The 21,911-nt window shown below is 44.5% G+C and overlaps 1 protein-coding gene across 1 annotated transcript in view; it reads right to left on the reverse strand.

Moving 5' to 3' along the window:
* Positions 1–1,309: 1,309 nt before the first annotated feature.
* The window catches only part of MICAL2 (microtubule associated monooxygenase, calponin and LIM domain containing 2), a 219,157-nt gene continuing 198,555 nt past the window's right edge, over positions 1,310–21,911 (reverse strand). Inside the window, exons 35-37 of the mRNA XM_060159652.1 lie at positions 11,387–11,489; positions 6,738–6,811; positions 1,310–3,422 (exon numbers count right to left, since the gene is read on the reverse strand). Of these exons, the coding sequence (XP_060015635.1) occupies positions 3,238–3,422; positions 6,738–6,811; positions 11,387–11,489 (362 nt within the window). The 3' untranslated portion in view covers positions 1,310–3,237. The remainder of the gene's footprint in view (positions 3,423–6,737; positions 6,812–11,386; positions 11,490–21,911) is intronic.

Genomic DNA, 21,911 nt, shown 5'->3' on the forward strand with positions numbered 1-21,911 from the left:
GCCAAGGAAGCACTACAAATAGTTGGGGAGATAAGTCTTTGTGCTTGAGATAAATGTGAGAAGAATAGGTTGATGATTATAATAAAAATGGCTCTTTATTTTATTTTTTTAATTTCTTTGGGAATGGTACTTGTTTATCTTTGTATTTACTTGCGGGTGGAGGAATAATGTTCTTTCTGTATCCTTACATCTAGCACAGGGTTGCTGAATCCCACAGGTATTTGGAAGATGTTTATTAAACACATAAATAAATGAATGGTTTGGGAGAGCAAGTTTAAGAACGGTCCTCTTGGTCCAGTTTACGTAAAATTCTGAAGTTTTCATTGTGAGCCTTTTGGTTTAACTTAGAAGCTGTGTGAGACTACGAAATGTGACCTGAGGCTGGGGCTTTCTGTCTCATTCAGAGTCCTAAATGGCTCAGCCTTGATCACAAGTGTTATTTTATGGGAAAGTGAAGGCTCCGTCTGTTTTCATCATAATCCTACCCATACCGTATACACAGAAACTGTCTTCAAATGGTACAATGTTTTACCTTTTGAGGGTCTTAGAACTTTCTCTATTGCAATCATTTAACATAGTTCAACAGCCACAATATTTGTATCCTTTTGGAAATGATCATTAAAATGGTTTTTAAGTACTGGGAAAACTGAAAGCCCGTGTAAGTAGAAGGCTGTTAAATATGAGGTCTGTGTTTTAACTTGGCCAGATAAGACTCAGCCTTAAACCGCAGAACATAATCTTTGGAAGAGAAAGTGAGCAAACTGCTTCTCTCATCTATCAACAGAATACTGGGGCCAAGAACCACCTTCTTTCTTGGCCCTCTTGGGAGAATCTTTCTTTTAAACCAAAATAGAACAAATTAAAATAAGTGGCAATTAATCCTTTTGCACAAAAACAACCCAGACACTACACATCTGAGCATCATCTGTTAAACGTATGCAAGCAGCAAATGATGACCGGGCTTGAATAATTCTACCCATTCTAGAAGGAAAACTGAAGTTGTGTATCTTTCTTAAAATGAATTAACATTCCTATGCGTCTGTAGTCTTACCTCTGAATGCCTGATGGCAGAAAATATTATCTTGACTATCTCCATAAATCTTTAATACTATACAACTTATTGCCCCAAACCTCTGGGTTATTTGCATATTAAATAGCTTATATATCAATAGCTTAGTGCTAATAGGTCTCCTCCAAATTATAACACAGGAAACCAGAGTAATGAGGAAATCATATTAGCCATTTCCACCAAATATACAAATAAATAAAAATAGATGAATAACCCTAAGTGGCACAGTTTTCAGAGAGAGAGAGAGAGAAATAGATGCTTGTATATATTTCCTAATAATAGAATTCAGGCACTAGAAGACCTGATTATTAAAAGAAAAAAGAAAAGAAAAAGAAAAAGGAAGGAGAGAAGAAAGAAAAAGAACTACAACCTTTGGAACTTGGTATATGCATGGAAAGGTTGTGTTTTAATACCACCCAAAATGTTGGCTGACTCAGGAAATCCAAGCGCACTTCTAATTTCCGGCTTCTCAGCTGACCAGATTGGTGTGCACGGACAGCGTCTCAGACAAAAGTGGTTTATGGGTTAACTTATACTGAGGTAAGTTAGCTCTCCAGGCAGTTGCAAAGCACCATTTGTCCACCAATACATTTAAACACTTGTAGAAATGACAGGCCAAACATACAACAAAGAGTTCTTCAGTCTGTCTCATGTCAATGATGGACTGACTCCTCAAAGAATCCCACTGAGGGAAAACAATCAAATACTTTATGACAACAAATCACCATTTAAAATCTTTTCTTTGGTTCCCCTATGAACAGTCAAGATGTCCCAGGAATCCCACGTCAGTGCACAAACTCCATCTCCCAGCTTTCTTTTCACATTGAAAATGTCATCAAAGAATCCATTACCCACTTTGGGATTTGGTAAATGGGACCACTGCTCCCCACCCCACCTTGAAGGCAGAGGTGGCCTTGTCTTGTCGTGGATTTCCTGGGCAATCCCTGGAGACAGTGTCAGAGATGTTTAGACCTAAGACCACCACTGAGGAGCATCCCTCACCTGGATCACTAGAATGTTCGTTTTTAGTAGCAGCATCAACCTCACCAATATTTTATCAACAAATGAAAGAGTTTTATAACACTTTTTGCCATTACCAATAGTTACAAAAAAGTGCTTCAAAATTATTCATTTTCTAGAAACGTTTTTCACTATGTTGCAGCGGCAATAAGGAGAGTGCTCTGGGGGAAAAAAAAAAGCTTTTCTAAGCCAACAGCATTTGGTGTTAACTAACAGTCCTGCTGGTATGAAGTCAAAGTTTTATTTCCTTTTTTCCTTCTTTTTTTTTTAAATAAAATTAAGGCTCAAATGTTTTATTAAACTCTCATTGCTTATGTATATTATATTAAGGCTTATAACTACACCTGGTAAATTAAATTCACCCTGGATTGAATTAACACCTGCTATATGAATTATTTGCTTTATGTAATCAGTAATCTCAAGGTTTCTTCTCTTTCTCTGGAAACACAATTTAAATATTAACCTAATCTTTAAACTGCGGCTGCTTCTTTCTGACATTTGGAAACCGGTCATCCATGCAAAAAAAGGCAAATATGGATATATTAATGAAAAGGCAGCTTCTTAAAAATCTTTAGATGTGTAACTCAATGAATTTGGGAAGGGAAAATGATGAAAGCAGCAGGAAAATCAATCTCTGTGTCACTTTCTACGGAAAACAATGCTGATCATCTGTCACGGTCACCTCCAATTTAAGAGACCCACTGAAGGTGACTGCCAATTTCAAAAGAGTCTTTGTATTTTCTTCATTATAATCCCTGGAAGGATCTTGGGCAGCTGGAGTACATATGAGAGGATCTTAAATTCTTTTAAAAATATTGCAGGGGGGCTTCCCTGGTGGCGCAGTGGTTGGGAGTCCGCCTGCCGATGCAGGGGACACGGGTTTGTGCCCCGGTCCGGGAAGATCCCAAATGCCGCAGAGCGGCTGGGCCCGTGAGCCATGGCCGCTGAGCCTGCGCGTCCGGAGCCTGTGCTCCGCAACAGGAGAGGCCACAACAGTGAGAGGCCCACGTACCGCAAAAAATATATATATATATTGCAGCATGGTATAAGTTACGTTCCAGGTCTGACATATCCTGTGAAAGGAAGAAGAAGAGAGTGAAGGGTGCTTGGCCTGATCTGGTCCTCGGCTTGCTCCCTGTGGGGCTTCCTCATGTCCTGCTCAGCTGACAGCCCCTGGAGAATATGAAGCTTTCAAAGCGCTGGTCTTCAGCCTTTTCTTGTACGCGTTGTTCCTCTAAGGAATCCACCAGTTTGTCCCTTTGCTCAATTACTTGCATCATCTCGGTGAGTATTTCTTGCTCCTCATTCAGATCATTCTCATCTTTCTGGCTCTCTACAGAAACAAACAAACAAAAATAAGTAAAAAGTAAGAACAAACTAAAACACCCACATTGGACTTCAGGTAAGATTTGACCCCAGGAGAACTTTTGGCATGGGCATTCTTGACTGTTCTGGACTTGTTCTGCCCTTTAATTTCCATGGAGAAAACAAGGAAATGAATTTAACACCAGGGACCTGCCCTCCAAGTCACAGATTAGAAAGGTGGGTGCTTTGTGCTGCTGTCAGCTCGGTTTTCATCTTGAGACTCTATATAAAGTGACAGGGAAAACCCCTTTGTGAGAAAAAGAAGTTAATACCAGCCAAGTCCTGCCAAGCGCTCCAACCTGCCCTCCCCTCACAAAAAAGAAACCAACAAGGCAACACAAAGGCAGTTTCCCCTAAACATGTCTGAGCAAAGCGATCTGTGAGAAAAGTTTCTCAGTAAACCATCCGCGTCAGTGGAAGCTATTTCAATGATGAGAATCCTTTTTTCATTTGTAGTTAATGATGAATTGCAGCCCTTTGAGTAGAGACCAGGCAGCAGCCAAGTGAGGTTATGGCTGGCCGCTAGGAGGATGTTTCCACACTGTGACTATGCTTCTCCCTGAGTACATGACCTTCTTCCTAATTGGCCCGAGACATTCGATTGCCTCAGGGAGACAGATTTTTATAAAAGGAAGGAAAAGAGTAAGAAACAGGTAGTAATGACTTTCTGACACTCAAAATAGGATTTTAAAGGCAGATTTTAAATCTTGTCAACCAGATTATTGCCTTGGGAGAAGACTCTATAAATTCTGTTAGCTCTTCCTATTTAACACACTGGGACTAGGTGGTGGGCCGGATACCAGAGCAGAGATGGTACCACTGTCTCTTGCATCAGGCTGAGTTCTGAGAACAGTGTCAGGAATAAGGTACATATGACAAAAGGGAAATAAAGAGGCACCATTCTCTTTGCAGCTCATGTTTGATGGGAGGGAGGAGAGAGAGGCCGGAGAAGATAAAGGTGAGGGCCCTGGGCTCCAGTCTCTCCGTTCTGGGCCTTGGAAGCTCCCAAAGAGGCAGGGAATGTCACATCATTTGATGGGAGCACTGGGGGGCTGAGGGACTCTTGCCCTGCCCCTTGCTTGGAACTCTGGGAAGAGGCCAGCTGGAAAGGCGCCCTGTGTGTAAACGTGGGACAGGTAGAACTTCATGGCTGAGCAGAGAAGAGGGGTCTGGGTGTGGCTCCCCAGATCTTGATCTGCTGTGTGTGGCACACATTGGTAGAGCCTAGAAATGTCCACTTGCCCCAGAGGTGCAAAGGTAGACGGCCACTGGGCCTGCCATGGGGCTCCCCATGATGAGGGATGGAGTGGCCTCACAGTGGAGACTGTCTGGCCAGGCTGAGTGGAGGATGTGCTGAGGTGAGGCTGAACGAGGCCAGGAGTGAGGCTCCAGGCACGCTGAGAGAATGGCCAGGCTATGGGTCAGGCCAGCCACACACCTTGGCTGCAAATGCCAGCAGAGACAGTGGCGGCCTGAAGACAGGAGACAGCTATGTGGGAGTCAATGAGTCAGAGAAACCCACACAGACTTCCAGTGCTGTGAAGTCACACAAATCCGCCTCTCGCCATTACCTGGAGGTCACCTTAAGAATCAGGCAGATGCAAGGGGTGGCAATCTGCAAGACTGAACATTTTCATCCCCCAAAGACTGAGCATTTCCTAGAGGGACGGCATCAGCCTAAATTATTGCAGCAGACTAAGTTTACCAGAGAGGGATAAAAAAAGTTCCCTTTCCTCCCTCCCTCCCTCCCTCCCCCTCCCCCTCCCCTCCCCTCCCCCTCCCCTCCCCTTCCCCCTCCCTCCCTCCCTCCCTCCCTCCCTTCCTTCCTTCCTCCCTTCCTTCCTGCCTTCCTTTTCTTCTTGATAACTAGTGGTATGAAGGTCTCGTGCAAGATGACAAGGCAAAATGAAGAAGCCATATTTTTTTGTACACCCCAGAAGAGTGAGAAGATGTATGGCCATCATTCTTGAGTAAGAATTAAAAAAAAAAAAGATTCAAAAGGGACTAATGGAGTCTTTGGTGGTATGTATTTTGCCACCCTGATATGGAGCAAATTAAAATTTTTATGAGATGTGTAAGTGAGATATTAGTTATATAGTATGGTTTGTTAATTTAGGTACACTTCAGTATTCATGCCCCTTATTTGATTATCAACACAAAAAAATTAAAATTCCTCTCTCAGTTTTGGTTTGTCAATGATGGAACCATCTGAGCCCCTTCGGACGAATAAAAGATGATGTATGCCACTTTTACCCATTCTGTACAGAACAGTTCTCTAAGGATTTTGTTAGAAATAGTTTTCTACTGCTATAAAGAAACGATCTACAAACACTACTATGTGAAAAAGAACAGGAGACCCCCAAGTCTGTGATGATCTGTTCCCAAGTCTTAGACCCATCATTTACGTTGAGCATGCTTTTTAAGTTCTCAGAGACTCGGTTTTCTAATCTGTAAAATGGGGATAAAATACCTAAATAAGAATGATCATGATGAAAATGTCTCATATTTACTAAGGGCTTGCTCTGAAGCAGGTAACCCATAGGTAGGTGCAATGTTCGGTCCATGAGGTATACAGAAATGATTTAACTTGCTCTTTCAGACTTAGGTCTAAATGTAGGAAAGCCATGCACGGATCTGGCCCCCCAAACACACAGGCACAGAACAGAGTGAATATGCCTCGCAGGCTGGAGCCTATGAATGCATAAATCAGTATATGGTGTCAATTAAGTTTATTTCAACTCTCTCTCCTCCATGGTGGAAATAATTTTCTCATGTGTGATGCCCTGGCCCAGCCCGTGGTGGGAAGGATGCTTCCTTTCCATTCCCCAGTGCCTGGCAGAACCAGGCCTGCCTTCCTCTGTGCTCCCAAAGCACGTAAGTCATGACCCTCATCTCACTGTGTCATAACTACTGGTCTGGGTGTCAGTCTCCCGAGTGAGGCCACAGGGCAGGGCTGCCAGGCCCACTCTAGATTCTCAACAAATATTTGTTAAATGAATGGATGGATAAGTGAATGAATGCGTGACTAAATGACTTTGTTCCTGTTAGCACATGGGATGGAGCTAAATGCTGCTCTCACGGCCCCAGTGAATGAAGCTAAGAAGGACTTGCTGTGCTCTGGTGGGGGCAGAGGAAGGCTGGCTTTGTGCCCCCTCTGACTTCCAGGCTGGTGACACAAGGCAGGAAGAGCGCTCCACTCTGCAATGTGCAGCATGTTCTGGTCACGTGTCTTCATGGGGGAAAACGTCTTTAACAAAGGCCCCAAACATATCACCATACTCACCCTCCTTGAGCATTTTTTCTCTTAATTTCTGCTCCAGTCTGCTTTGATGATCTTCTAATTCTAGTTCTCGGGCCCTGGGGATGAGAGAATGTTCAAACTTTGTAAATACTGGAGATCTGTGTAGAAATATTGACTAACAAACCCATTGACCGTAGCGACTGCATTCTTTTTTCCTTATTAAAACTGGGGTCTTGGGGGCTTCCCTGGTGGCGCAGTGGTTGAGGGTCCTCCTGCCGATGCAGGGGACATGGGTTCGTGCCCCGGTCCGGGAAGATCCCACGTGCCGCGGAGCGGCTGGGCCCGTGAGCCATGGCTGCTGGGCCTGCGCGTCCGGAGCCTGTGCTCCGCAATGGGGGAGGCCACAACAGTGAGAGGCCCACGTAACGCAAAAAAAAACACTGGGGTCTTGGAATATCTCAAAACTGAACGTTTTGCTGCTGCTACTGCTGCTGAGATATGCTGAACTCAAGAGATGATGGGGAGTTGTAATGTGCTCTCAGCAAGCTTTTGGAAGGCCACCCAGGACTGGATTGTGAAGAAATGACTAGAACAGTAGAAGCAATGACAATCTGAAACTCTCCTCTCTTTTAGGGGCAACGTGACTTCAAGTATCACCTCTAACAACTCCCAGATCGCTGACTGTGGTAAACAAGAAAACAAGGAGGAAAGAGGAGTGAGACATTCTGTCCGGGTGGAGGCAGAATACTAGACAACTACCCATCTGGTTGTAACTGACGTGGGAAGAAGAATCAGCGATGTTCTGGAGGAGTCAAGCTGGAGTGCTGGGGGCTCAGTGTGTCCACCGACAGAACAGCAAAGTCAAGAAGTGAAGTTAGCTTTCGGTGAAGCTCAGACAGAACTTCATGACCTTTCCATGGATGGGGATAGCCCATGTGTGTCAGAGTATGTGTGTAAGCTTCCCACAAGCTGGGCCATGTGGTAATGTGGAGGTTCTGCAAACCTTTGGGAGTGCAGGTCTGGCGTTCTCAGGAGAAATGAGGACCACAAATGGATGAGGCAGGGGTCAGAGGTGATAGGTGAAGCCACGTAATCTCTAAAAGGGAGGCTACAGAGCAGCGGTTCCCAAACTTTTTGGCACCAGGGACCAGTTTCGTGGAAGACAAGTTTTCCACGGATGGGAGTGGGGGCCGGGGGAGGGGGGGAAGGTTCAGGCGGTAATGCGAGCGATGGGGAGTGGTGGGGAGCAATGGGGAGCGATGGGGAGCGATGGGGAGCGATGGGGAGTGATGGGGAGCGGCAGATGAAGCTTTGCTCGCTCGCCCACTGTTCACCTCCTGCTGTGCAGTGCAGCCCGGTTCCTAACAGGCCATGGACCAGTACCGATCCACAGCCCGGGGGTTGGGGACCCCTGCTATAGAGGAAAAAAAGGTTTGAAGACAGGACCTTGGGAATACCTACATTTAGAAGCCAAACAAAAGAGGTAGAGCCAGGGAAGAAGCGAGCAAAAGGTTGGAAGGGTAAACAAGAAATGCAGCGTCACAGAAGCCAAGAGAGGAAAGTTTCAGGAGAGAAGAGAGAGATCAAGGGTGTCCAATGCTACAGAGACACTGAAGAGGGTGAGCGCTGAGTCTAGGTCCCTGGGTTTGACGTGGAGCGGGGGGCCTTCCCATGCAGCCCCACCTGCAGGCTGCATGTGTATCTGCTATAGCTTTGGGTCACTTACTATACCCTGTTGTCGCTGTCATTTTTACTACTTCTACTATTACGTGGGCCAAGGTCCATGCTTTGTTCAATACTCTCCCTTTTGTTATTGACACTCAACTTCCCTTGGCCCGCTCTGGTAGCCAGTGGAAACGCACCACTCAAATCTTCCTTTAAGAGAGAACTCTGGAAGGAGTGTAGTGTGTAGTGAGCTGACTGCTGTAGCAGAATCCACTTCACTGTTGTGCTGAGGCCACACTGTCCCTGAGCAGCTCCAGCCAGCGAGCGAGCACAGTGGCGGTGCTGGAGCTGGGCCATTTCTGCCCCACTTCGGACTCCTCGGACGGGCAGCCTTTGCTCTGGGGCTCCCTTCGCCTGGCTCAGGGCTGCACTGCAGTCTGAGGTTCCTCCTGCCAATTCTCATTCCCTCCCCTCTCCTTTTACAGATGTCAGGACTGCATGGGGTCTGAAGACTTCCCTCTCACTCCCACTCCCTTTCTCCTTTCTCCCAATACACCTCTTGTACTTCTAATTCTGTCGTGGCACCTGCTTTCCCAAGGGACCCAAAATGACACACCAGTGTAAGACGTTTCTCCTAGTTCAGGCAGGTCTTTCTCCAAACTAAAACCTATCCTTTACCAGAGCTCCCACCTGCCTTTGTCTAGCTCACACATCCGAGTTCTCCTCCTTGGCCTCTGGTGGAGGAGAAAGTTCCCTCTGACAGCGTACCAAGGAGTGACCACAGTCACTGAGCTGTCACCACCCACCTGACCTTTGCTGGCAGGGCCTGTGCACTGACTGCTCCTCCTACAAACCTCCATGGAGTGCTTGCTATGTTTTCTCATTCCTCTCATGCTGTGTGCTTGCGTGTCTGTCTCCCCTGAAACCATGAGATCCTCGAAGATAGGGACTATGGCCTGACTCATCTCTACTTCCACAGTACCCAGCACATTTCCTAGCACATGGAATGTGCTTGATACTTTTTTGTCAATGAACTTTATAATTCACACCTGGACCAAAGGCAGACGATACAGTTGTATAAAAAGGGCTTTGTAGTCAGGCGGAGATGGACAAATTACTTAGTTGTTTTGAGTCTCAGCATGTACATCAATTTTAAAAAATAGTAATAATAAAAGTAATTGCTACAGATGAGCCCTTCTTCCCCATTCCTGGCATTTCCTTCATGTCAGTGGAGCTCAAGGAGTATAATTCCTGGCTTCTTCTCTCCACTTTCATGCTTATGCTCACTCTCACCCCAGGGAAGGTGAATTTGGGAAGAACAGACTAGGGGAACTCAGCTCATACCCTTTCTCCCTGGGGATCAGCCTGCCTGCAGCAAACATGTGTTCTCTGTTACTCTGAGCCTTGCTATGGGTCTAGGGCAAGATTTCTCAATCTTGACACTACTGACATTTTGGGCTGGGTAATGCTTTGTTGGTGAGGGAAGCAGGGTGCCCTGTGCGTTGTAGAATGTTCAGTAGCACCCTTGGCCTCTCCGCACTAGATATCACTAGCACCTCCCAGTTGCGATAGACAAAAATGTCTTCAGACATTGCCAAATATCCCTGGAAGGAGGAAGTGAGATGGAAATTGCCCCCAGGTGAGACCCACTGGTCTAGGGTAAAAGCCTTACCCCTAAGAAGCAAGTGATTCGCTACCTTTTGTGACAGATGAGTGTGTCTAATTCTGGGGTTGGGTAGTATAGTAAGTTGCATGGTGAACTCCCAAAAGATATGTCCACATCCTAACCCCTGGAACCTTTGAAAGTGACCTTATTTGAAAAAGGGTCTTTGTGGATGTAATTAAGTTAAGAACCTTGAGATAAGAATATTCTGGATTATGCCAGTGGGCTCTAAACCCAGCGACAAGTGTCCTTACAAGAGACAGAAGAGAAGACATGGACACACAGAGAAAGAAGGCTGCATGAAGACGGAGGGAGAGATTGGAGTGATGCGGTCACAAGCCAAGGGATGCCTGGAGACACCTGACGCTGGAAGAGGCAAGGAAGAATTCTCCCCCAGAGGCCGCGAAGGGAGCATGGCCTTCCTGACACCTCGATTTCAGACTGTCTTCCAGAACTGAGAGAGAACACATTTCTCTTATTGGAAGCCACCCCGTTTGTGATAATATATTAGTCCAGCCCTAGGAAATGAATATAGTTAGCAAGCCCACTTGGGCTCTCATATTTAGCCGAGCTAGCCATAATCAGTAATAAACACTTTATTTTGATATTCTGGGTCAACTATTGACCCAATTGTCTTATTTCTCACCCGGCTCAGAACCCAGGCAGAGAAGAGGAAAAGAATTTTATTAGACCCCTTCAAAGACTCCCAAAATTAACTCTCAAGGTTGGGGTGAAAATGAAATAAGACAGCGTAAGTGAAAGCACCCAGTACAACTTGTGGTGCTTAGTCAGTTTATATTAAATGTTACTTCCTTTCCCTCCAGAATGGTGACAGGTAGAATGACCTTCAACATTTTCAGAGTACGGGAAGATCCATCTCTACTTTCCGATCTCCCAGCCAGACTGCAACCTCTCATTCAGAGGACAGCCAGACCGATCTCCACCTTCAATCCATTAAAGCCACAAGGAAGTGGTCAGGTGATTTCAGCAAGCCCTTCCCATGATTCACACACAGAAGCCAGACACATGCTTCCCCACTGCAGGTGTGTGACTGCAAGTGGGTCCCCCCTGGTGTGGGGGACAGGGATGGATTGAAAGTGTCTTATCCAAATGCCCTCCAGCTCCAGACCCATTACCTGAAATCATTTTAGCCATAGGACTCCACAGCAGAGAACAGACAATTGGAGATTCTCTGCACTAATGCCAGCATGATATGCAAGACATCAAATGTCAATTTGTCTCAATCACAATTCTGTATGCACAAGAAGAAAAAATCCTGAGACGTCAACCCAGGAGGGTGGGCCACCCCACTCCCGCCCTCTTTGCTTTTAGGCCTCGCTGTTATCTGTGTTGCCTTACTTACATGATCAGTAACTCCGACTCATATCGCATTAATTTATTCTTCTCCAGAACCAGCTTAAACCATTCCTGCAAAAGCTGTGCTTCATCCTGTGTGCCTGAATCTGCTTAAGAAATCAATGGCAAATGGGTTAGATTGGCATTTCTCTTCCCACGATCAAACTGCTTTGGAGCTACTTCAGGGGGCCATGTTTGTAGCAAAAAGGGCTCTGCAGGCGCAGCCCGCTGACGGCTTGTTGATGCCTCGAGATCATGGACATGACAAATAAAACCCACCTGTGCGTGCTCTGGGGGAGGTCCTCCTGGACATGTAGGGCATGAATACTTCAGCTCCATGAGCCATATACCCTTGACAATGGCCTGCCACTAATGATCCCTCTCCGGCCTACCTGTATGTCCTCCATAAAACTTCTATGCAGGGCTTCCCTGGTGGCGCAGTGGTTGAGAATCTGCCTGCCAGTGCAGGGGACACGGGTTAGATCCCTTGTCCAGGAAGATCCCACATGCCACGGAGTAGCTAAGCCCGTGAGCCACAACGACTGAGCCTGTGCTCTAGAGCCATGAGCCACAACTACTGAGCCTATGAGCCACAGCTACTGAAGGCCATGCAGCACCTAGAGCCCATTCTCCACAACAAGGGAAGCCACCACAATGAGAAGCCCGCGAACCTCAACGAAGAATAGCCCCCGCTCACTGCAACCAGAGAAAGCCCACATGCAGCAACGAAGACTCAACGCAGCCAGAAACAATAAATAAATAAAATAATTTATTTAAAGAAAAAAAAAAACTTCTACACATTTGTGCATCACATCCTCCATCACAGAAAACCCTAGTAACCCTGATGGTTACTATCTCCTTCTCTTCTTCTGAATCAAATGCCTACTGAGTGTCCAGGTAGGGTGTGGCTCCCTTTATGGGGCAGGGAAGCTCACACTTCATTTAGTTGCAGAGGAGCAGTAATTGGCATTTTGAATTTTTGCACAAAGCCAAATGATGGGGGAGAAAAAGGTATTAGCTTTGAATCTCATAGGGAAAAAGTTATATCTGTTCACTCTTATAACTTAGATTATGACCTTTCTTCCTTTATTAAACAGAAGAATAACCATGAGAAGATTGACCCTGCTTTTAGATATTCAGTGTTAGATGCTAAATGTTTAGATAATAAAATGCTAAAATCTGGGCATGTTTGAGAAGCAGCAACATGGGGTGGCTTTCTAGTATTTCACCCTGAAATGGGAACACAGGCTGTGTTGCAAAGCTCATGGCCATTCTCGAAGGATTTATCCTGAAGGGTCCCGTAGGTGGAGAGGGAAACAGGGCAGACAGAAGATGTGACCTTGGGCAAGTAGTTTAACCTCTCAGGGGCTCTGTTTCTTCATGGGGTAAACGGAACAAGAAGACACACAAGTAATCGAATGATAATAATGAGCTGCTGTTTATAATTCAGGGTTACGTGCCAGTCGATGGTCTAAGTACCTTATATTCAACTCCTCACAACAAACTCACCAGTAGGTTCTCTTATTATCAAGTGGTTTCTTCAACCACTTGATGGCTGAAGAAACAGAGGTTTAAAAGATTAGAATAACTTGCCCAAGCTCACATTTAGTAAGTAGCAGAGCTAGGGCTTGAGTTCAAGGAAGCCTTATCCTAAGCCCATACTCTTCACTGCTTGTATACCCCTCCCCCATCCTCATCCCTCCCTCCCTCCCTTAGGCCTGTAAGGTAAATAACGCCCCTAGCACATTGCCTTGCACACAGCAAAGTCATCCATAAAAATGAGTACCCTTTCTCCCTGACTCCTTGAACAACCTTTTATTGATATGGAAACTGGGGTCCAGAGCAATTGATATGTAATGTCACAAATTATATATTTAGTTAATGTGCAAACTGATGCTACAATGCAGAACTTCTGATGAATTCATTCATCCATTCATCCATCCATTCAATAACACCTATTTATGGAACAGATGTCAGGTATTGCCTTAGGTACTGGGGATACAGTGATAGATAATGCCACGTATCACAAGAATTCTGGAGATAGTAAGGCATAGTTCCTGCTGAAAAGGGTATTGTTAGATAATCTTTTGGATCAGATGGACCAAAAAGCTAAAATAAAGTAGAATATTAGAAAACTGTCACAACAACAAAGCAGCAAAAAAGGACTGGGAATACAGAGGAGGGAGGCTTTTCCTGGTCAGGGTGTGAGGGTGGGCTTCCCTGGAGGAGGTGATGTTTGAACTGGGACGTTGAAGAATGGATAACACTTTGAGAGGAAATAATGAGGGTGGGAGAGGATATTCCAAGAAGAGGGAACAATATGATCAAAGACTAGGGGATAGGATAGAAGATGGTGGAGAGAGAGATCAGGAAGGGCTAAGGGGACATGGAGGGGAGGATGATGAGACCTTTGAGGGTATGAAAATCTACATATAATAGAGGCCCCTTAGCCATGCTAAGGCTCTTGTACTTAATGCTGTAGATACAAAGGGACACTGAAGGTGGTTGAGTAGGAGAATGATACCTGGAGTTTCATGCAGGAAGGATTAAAAGGGGGAGAGAGATAAATAAGATGTTACGGAGCACCAAGTTGAGCTTCCTGTGCTTTATAGCTTGTTCCCACTAGCTATCTATTTTACGAATGGTAGTGTATGTATGTCCATCCTAATCTCCCAATTCGTCCCACCCTCCCCTTCCCCCTCTGTGTCCACATGTCCATTCTCTACCGTCTACGCCTCTATTCCTGCCCTGCATATAGGTTCATCTGTACCATTTTTCTAAATTCCACATATATGTGTTAATATACGATATTTGTTTTTCTCTTTCTGGCTTACTTCACTCTGTATGACAGACCCTAGGTCCATCCACATCTCTACAAATGACCCAGTTTCATTCCTTTTTATGGCTGAGTAACATTCCATTGTATATATTTACCAGATCTTCTTCATCCATTCATCTGTTGTTGGACATTTAGGTTGTTTCCATGTCCTGGCTATTGTAAATAGTGCTGCAATGAATATTGGAGTATGTGTATCCTTTTGAATTATGGTTTTCTCAGGGTATATGCCCAGTAGTAGTATTGCTGGGTCATATGTCAGTTCTATTTTTAGTTTTTTAAGGAACCTCCATACTGTTCTCCATGGTGGCTGTATCAATTTACATTCCCACCAACAGTGCGAAAAGGTTCCCTTTTCTCCACACCCTCCAGCATTTATTGTTTGTAGATTTTTTGATGATGGCCATTCTGACTGGTGTGAGGTGATACCTCATTGTAGGTTTGATTTGCATTTCTCTAATAATTAGTGATGTTGAGCAGCTTTTCTTATGCCTCTTGGCCATCTGTACATCTTCTTTGGAGAAATGTCTATTTAGGTCTTCTGCCCATTTTTAAATTGGGTTGTTTGTTTTTTTAATATTGAACTCCATGAGCCATTTGTATATTTTGGAGATTAGTTCTTTGTCTGTTGCTTCGTTTGCAAATATTTTCTCCCATTCTGAAGGTTGTCTTTTCATCTTGTTTATGGTTTCCTTTGCTGTGCAAAGTTTTTTTCATTAGGTCCCATTTGTTCATTTTTGTTTTTATTTTCATTTTTCTAGGAGGTGGGTCAAAAAAGATCTTGCTGTGGTTTATGTCAAAGAATGTTTTTCCTTGTTTTCCTCTAAGAGTTTTATAGTGTCCGGTCTTACATTTAGGTCTTTAATCCATTTTGAGTTTATTTTTGTGTATGGTGTTAGGTAGTGTTCTAATTTCATTCTTTTACATGTAGCCATCCAGTTTTCCCAGTACCACTTATTGAAGAGGCTGTCTTTTCTCCACTGTAAGTTCTTGCCTCCTTATAGATAGCCAGTGGGAATAAGCTATAAAGCACAGGAAGCTCAGCTTGGTGCTCTGTGATGATCTAGATGGGTAGGATGGTGGGGTGGGGTGGGAGGGAGGTCCAAGAGGGAGGGGATAGATGTATACATATAGCTGATTCACTTCATTGTACAGCAGAAACTAACACAACATTGTAAAGCAATTATACTCCAATAAAAAAAAGAAAGAAAGAAGATGTTATTCTTTCTTAGGTTTCTTGAATGAATGACTGGATGGATGAATGGACTAACTTATAAACCTGTTGAGTACCACCATCTTCTGAGCATTGTTTGTGGTGCTGAGGGACAGGGATGAATAAGCACTGGTTCCAGCTGTTCAGGAAACTGGGAGCTTGCAGTCCACTAGGAAAACCAACACTGCACAGGAAAATAGGACACAATGTGCCCCCTGCCATGCAACACAGGAGGGAAGCAATTCATCTTGTGTGGAGGAAGTGGGGAACCTCAGAGAGGAGACAGTAGGTGAGCTCAGCTTAAGTGGATGAGTGAGAGGCAGGAGGAGGTGCAGAACAAGGCATTCCAGGGCATAGTTGCTGAATGAAAGAATGAAGTATATAGACTGGAGATCATATATAACATAGAAATTAAGAGCCTATACTTTAAACTCAGGCTTGGGATCAAAATTCCATTCTCTGACCTATCACTGTGTGGGCTTAAGCTCTTAATAGCCTCCCTGAGTCTCAGTCTCCTCATTTGTTATAAAGATGCAGTGGAGGGCTTCCCTTGTGGCGCAGTGGTTGAGAGTCCGCCTGCCGATGCAGGGGACACGGGTTCGTGCCCCGGTCTGGGAAGATCCCACATGCTGCGGAGCGGCTGGGCCCATGAGCCATGGCCGCTGAGCCTGCACGTCCAGAGCCTGTGCGCCGCAACGGGAGAGGCCACAACAGTGAGAGCCCCGCGTACCGCAAAAAAAAAAAAAAAAAAAGGCAGTGGGATCGCACACACAAAGACCTTAGCCCAGCCCTGCCACTTAGTTTAAGCTCAATAAATGGTAACAGTCATTATTCAAATCATATACATGATGGGAGAACACTTAGGGGTCATCTCTCCCAGCCATGGAGGCACATAGGAATTCCCTCTACCTCCCTCCCACCCCAGATTCTACTATAATTCTCCAAGGATGGTAGAATTCCCCGCTGTCCAAGAAGCCCACTGCAGGGCTGTGTACTCTTAAGTATTGAAAACTTCTTTCTTTTGATCTTTGATGGGTTGGCTGCAAGCCAGTGGGTCCAATTGTGCCCTCTCCAGGAAAATAGAGAACAGTAACTCTATATTTTCATGAAAGACATTCAGATGTTTGAAGGCAGGTCTCATGATACACTGAAGTGTTCTTATTTCGTCAGTACCTCCAGGTCATTTATCATTTTGTCATAAAAGAGCTACCCACTCTGCTTTCCCTCTAATTTCCCAGGACACATCTTAAGGAGAGTCCAGAATCAAACAACCCAGAGCGGAGAGACGCCCTTGCACCTTCACCCTGTGCCCTGGGATTGCAGAAGTCCTTTTAGCAGCAGCGTCTTCACCTGGCTCTTCCTAACTTGCAGTGGAATCTGGTCTTTCCACAGCAGGGGTGGTGAAGTCTGAGGACTTTATGTTCTACTTGTGCAACTGATCTTTTTCTAGACCTAATTCAAGACTTTATGTGTGTCTTGTTAATGATCATCTTGTTTATTTTGTTCCATCAAGGGGAAATCTTTGGGATATTTTCTCCATCTGACACATTTCTCCTAGATTCGGGATTTCTGTGGAATCGATAAAAAAGGGCATCCTGTACCTTTACGCTATATTGAAAAACAAAATGTCAGATAGGACTAGACCAAGAACAGAGCCATCTAGCCCATTAGAGACCTTTGGGTGAGCCTGTTCTATAAACTTTAAATGCATGGCACCCAACTGGTACCATCCAGTCCACATTTCTGTATCTTGTCCACTGGGCTCTTATAAGAAACTTTAATAACAAAATAATTTCCTGAAACCAAGCTTCACAAAGCCTGCTTTGTCCATTGGCATGACAAACTTCACAACACCACCCAGAAAAGGAAATGACATTTGTTTTCCAAAGCTTCTAAGTAAACACCAGTGATTCCTTAGTAATCTCTAAATTTCTTTCTCAATATTCACAATTTCTCTAACAATCCTTTCTAGAATTTTGACAAGGATCAGGACTCATGTTTCTTTCTCATATGAAAGTAGAAAATGTACTCATCACTAGTTTTTTGGTCCAGGAATTCTTCCTGAGTCTTCGAAGACTGAGGTATATCTGCAACTTATTTCAACACCAGGGGGTTAACTCAGTCAATCAACAAATTCTGATTTAGTAAGGCCACATCAAAGACACTACTCTCTGTATGTACGTATCATCTTTCACCCGGGCTTAGAAACCTGAATTCATTGCTCTCCCATTTTTCTCACCTATCCAGATTCAATTTCCTCATCTAGATATTTGCTTAACATTTCTAGATTGAGGACCATTTTCCGTGATTAAGAAAACAAAAGCGGAGAGTAGAAAACCCTGCCTCTCCCCAATCATTGTAATATTACACCATCTGCTTCAGTGCTGGGTCTATCCTTGCCTTGTTTTTAATCCAAAAGAAACAGCACTGTTTTGCCGTCTTTAGAGTATTTTTTGTTGTTGCTTTTCAGACTCAGCCTCTTTGCTACATTATACCTACAGGTTCAAGCCAGACTTTTATCCTGCCTTGCATGTCCCTTCTTCAATCTTTCTTGTGTGTCCTTCTAAAATCTGGTCCCTCAGAGAGTTCCCTGTGCAGCCTCATTGATTTGTATTGATGCTGTACTCAACAAACACAGGTTGAACTGAATCAATCAATTTAATTTACTTTTTTTTTTTTAATTTTATTTATTTTTTAATTTATTTTTGACTGTGTTGGGTCTTCGTTTCTGTGCGAGGGCTTTCTCTAGTTGCAGCAAGTGGGGGCCACTCCTCATCGCGGTGCGTGGGCCTCTCACTACCGCGGCCTCTCCCGCTGCGGAGCACAGGCTTCAGACGCGCAGGCTCAGTAATTGTGGCTCATGGGGCCAGCCGCCCCGCGGCACGTGGGATCCTCCCAGACCAGGGCTCGAACCCGTGTCCGCTGCATCGGCAGGCAGACTCTCAACCACTGCGCTACCAGGGAAGCCCTAATTTACTTTTTTGAGTGGAATAATTTTCAACTTTATAGCCTACAGTTTATTTTTTAGACTCTTCCTTTCCTCAGTAGTCAAAATCACTTTTGGGGATCTCTGAACATGGAATCAAGTGCAGATTTCTAGGGAATCTGCTTTCCCAAAGCATTGGATGCAGGCAGCTTGTGCCTATCCCAGGCTTGCCTTGCTCTCAACCTCAGCAATGTACTGAGATTTCCATCACCTCACTGCTATCCACCAGAGAGCTTCCTTGCAGGTCCTACTGAAGTCTCAAGCAGCATTGCCCCTCACCGTAGATGCAGTAGAGTGTAGTGGCAGGGGGCATGGGCTTTGAGATCGATCAGACCTTCTCTCCCACTTACAAATGTGTGACCTTGATCAAGTAACCTCACATCTCTCTGCCTCAGTCTCCTCTGTTGAAAAATGGGGGTGATCATAGTCGCTGCCTCCTAAATCGGTTATGAAGATTAAATGAGATGATGCAGGCAAAATGCTGAGCATGGTGCCTGGTACATAGTAAACATTCAATAAACTGTACCATTGTCATTACCACGCTGTTGTTTCTTCCAGTGTCAAGTTCTATAGTTCCATGTGGAGTATTTGCTGTATATCTTTAAACCTCAACTAGAGTGTAATCCCCGACTTGATTACATATGGCTAAACTTTATCTGGTAACTTCACTTGAGATTAATAAAAGCTCTTAAATAATTATATATATTTTTTGTCTCCATGTAAACAGAAGGGTCACATGGCTGGCTGGATCATCAGCACTTGCTTGGGAAGAAGACCAGAGACTCTGTGCCTACACAGACTGTGTACTCAACCATGTCTCCAGCTGGTCCCATGGCTGCTGGTGAGCTGCAAGCCCTTCCAGGGCAGGGATGTGACTGCTACATCTGGGAACCAGGATGCAGCTAGAATGGCACGGCCAGAAAGCGAGCAGCCTCTGGCTGTGAACAGAATAGCCCAGTTACCTAACCCTCGCTGCCACCCCTGCTTGTGACCACAGTCGACTGGTTCTTCCTTTGCTCCTGTGCCCTCACATCATGTTCTTTCCTAGGCAAAATGCAAGGATTCCACTTGCTTAAGTGAAATAAAGTAGTCAAAACTCAACACAAAACAACTTGTTAGGGCTTCCCTGGTGGCGCAGTGGTTGGGAGTCCGCCTGCCGATGCAGGGGACACGGGTTCGTGCCCCGGTCCGGGAAGATCCCACATGCCGTGGAGCGGCTGGGCCCGTGAGCCATGGCCGCTAAGCCTGTGTGTCCGGAGCCTGTGTTCCTCAACGGAAGAGGCCACAACAGTGAGAGGCCCACGTACCGCAAACAAACAAACAAACAAAAAACTTGTTATTAATGGAGTCATGTAAATCAACCCACTTGTCCCTAAGTGAGCTCTCAGAAAAGCAAAGCAAACGTTGTCACTCCCTACTGAAATTCTTCTATAACCCCCATAATCAAGTTCAAATCACCTAGCCTGACAGCACTTAGTCCCTGCTTACATTAGAGGGAATGGCACTTAATGGTCCATAACTTTGTTCTCAATGGCCAATAACAGACTAAATGAACAATCCGTTCTTTAAAGTCGTGGCTTTTTAACCATTTCCTTTTGTCGGTAACGCTGAATGCTTCTCTGATTGTGTATTGGTGTGTTGTTTTTCCATGTTGGGTCTTGTGTTGCTCTCTGGTTCACAACTATCTAATTCTTTAGACATGATTTCCTGCCCCCTCAGAATCTACGAGAAGTCCTAATTTGGTTTTTGCTGCAATTCTCTCAATGCCCTCAACACCCTCAGTGATGTTCTGGAGCATGAACCGGCAGTAGAGTGATTACAGCCAGGATCCTCAGTAGCAGTGTGCAAGCATCTCCCTCAGACTGGCTGGGTTTCAGCCCCTGCCTCTTGTTCTCTGGCCTCTGGTCGGCTCTTAGATCCTGTGCTCATCCACGGGCCTATTTCATTTAAATCTCTAGCCAGGCCTTCTGTACCCAGTGCTCTGGGTACATTGACTTCCCACAGGCTCCTTACACATGATGGTGATAATTTAGAAAGCTGCACTGGGGGTCTGGCCTGATTCAGTCTTGGCAAAGCCAGGATGCTGGAAGGTAGCTCATGACCCCATTCTGGGAGCCAGAGGCTGCAGCTGAAAAACAAAAATTCTAGTCCTTCCTTTATTAAACAGCTTTTTGTTTTGTTTTGCTTTTAGCTACATATCTATTCATCATAAAGTTTTTCTTGCTTTGAATTTTATTGAAATGATATCATACTATATGTGGTCTCTGCAACTTGCTCGTTTTAAATTCTTTCTATATGTTTCTAAAATGCCTCTATGTTGCTCATTCATTTTCACTGCTGTATATGTAATATTCAGTTGTGTGTGCCACAGTTAACTGTTCTACAATTTATCCATTTTCCCGTTAATGGATATATAGGTTGTTCTTAGCGGTTTGCTACTATGAATGATGCTGCTATGAACATTCTTGTATATGTCTTCTGATCCTTGTGGGCAAGAGTTTCTCTGGAATATATACTTAGGAATGAAATTCTTGAGCAGTAGGTATGCGAACGTTCAGCTTTACAGCATAAAGCCAAATTGTTTTCCAGAGTTGTGGCTGTTTACACTCCCACTAACATTGAATAAGAGCTCCCTTTGTTCCTCACCCTTGCCAAATACTTAGTATTAGATTTTATAAGTTTTGGTAATTTAATGGTTTAAAAGAGTTTCTCACTGTAGTCTTAATTTGCATTTTCCTAATTACTAATGAGTATTCTTCTGTGAAATGTATATTTATGCCATTTGTCTATTTATGTATGGAGTTATTTTGCCTGTCTCATTGATCTTTAAGAATTCTTTACATATTCTGGAATACTGAAAATTTGTTATATTTGTTGCAAATATATTTTCCAAATTAGTGGCTCTTCTTTTCTGGTTATATTTGTTGCGAATGTATTTTCCAAATTAGTGGCTTATCTTTTCCTTTCCTTTATGGGGTCTATAGACTACCAAACTGAGGTCAAAAAGATTCTTAACTTTTCAAGTGCCATTTTCATATTAAAGTCTTTAATTTTTTTTTTTTTTTTTTTTTGCGGTACGCAGGCCTCTCACTGCTGTGGCCTCTCCCGTTGCGGAGCACAGGCTCTGGACGCGCAGGCTCAGCGGCCATGGCTCACGGGCCCAGCCGCTCCGCGGCATGTGGGATCTTCCCGGACCGGGGCACGAACCCGTGTCCCCTGCATCGGCAGGCGGACTCTCAACCACTGCGCCACCAGGGAAGCCCAAGTCTTTAATTTTTATGACATTGATTACATTTGTTGCAAATATATTTTCCAAATTCTATGGTTAAAGATAAGGTTCAATTTTCTTTCTTTCCTATATGGAAAACCAGTTGTCCCAGAATCACTTACTTTCTGTGAACTGCAGTGATACTGCTGGCTTATATCAAGTTTTCATGTATGTAAGATTATGTTTGGGTTTTTGTTTGTTTGTTTTTTAACGTTTTGGCCACGCCATG

This window comes from Lagenorhynchus albirostris, chromosome 9 (genome assembly GCF_949774975.1).
Source record: "Lagenorhynchus albirostris chromosome 9, mLagAlb1.1, whole genome shotgun sequence".
Classification (NCBI taxonomy): domain Eukaryota; kingdom Metazoa; phylum Chordata; class Mammalia; order Artiodactyla; family Delphinidae; genus Lagenorhynchus; species Lagenorhynchus albirostris.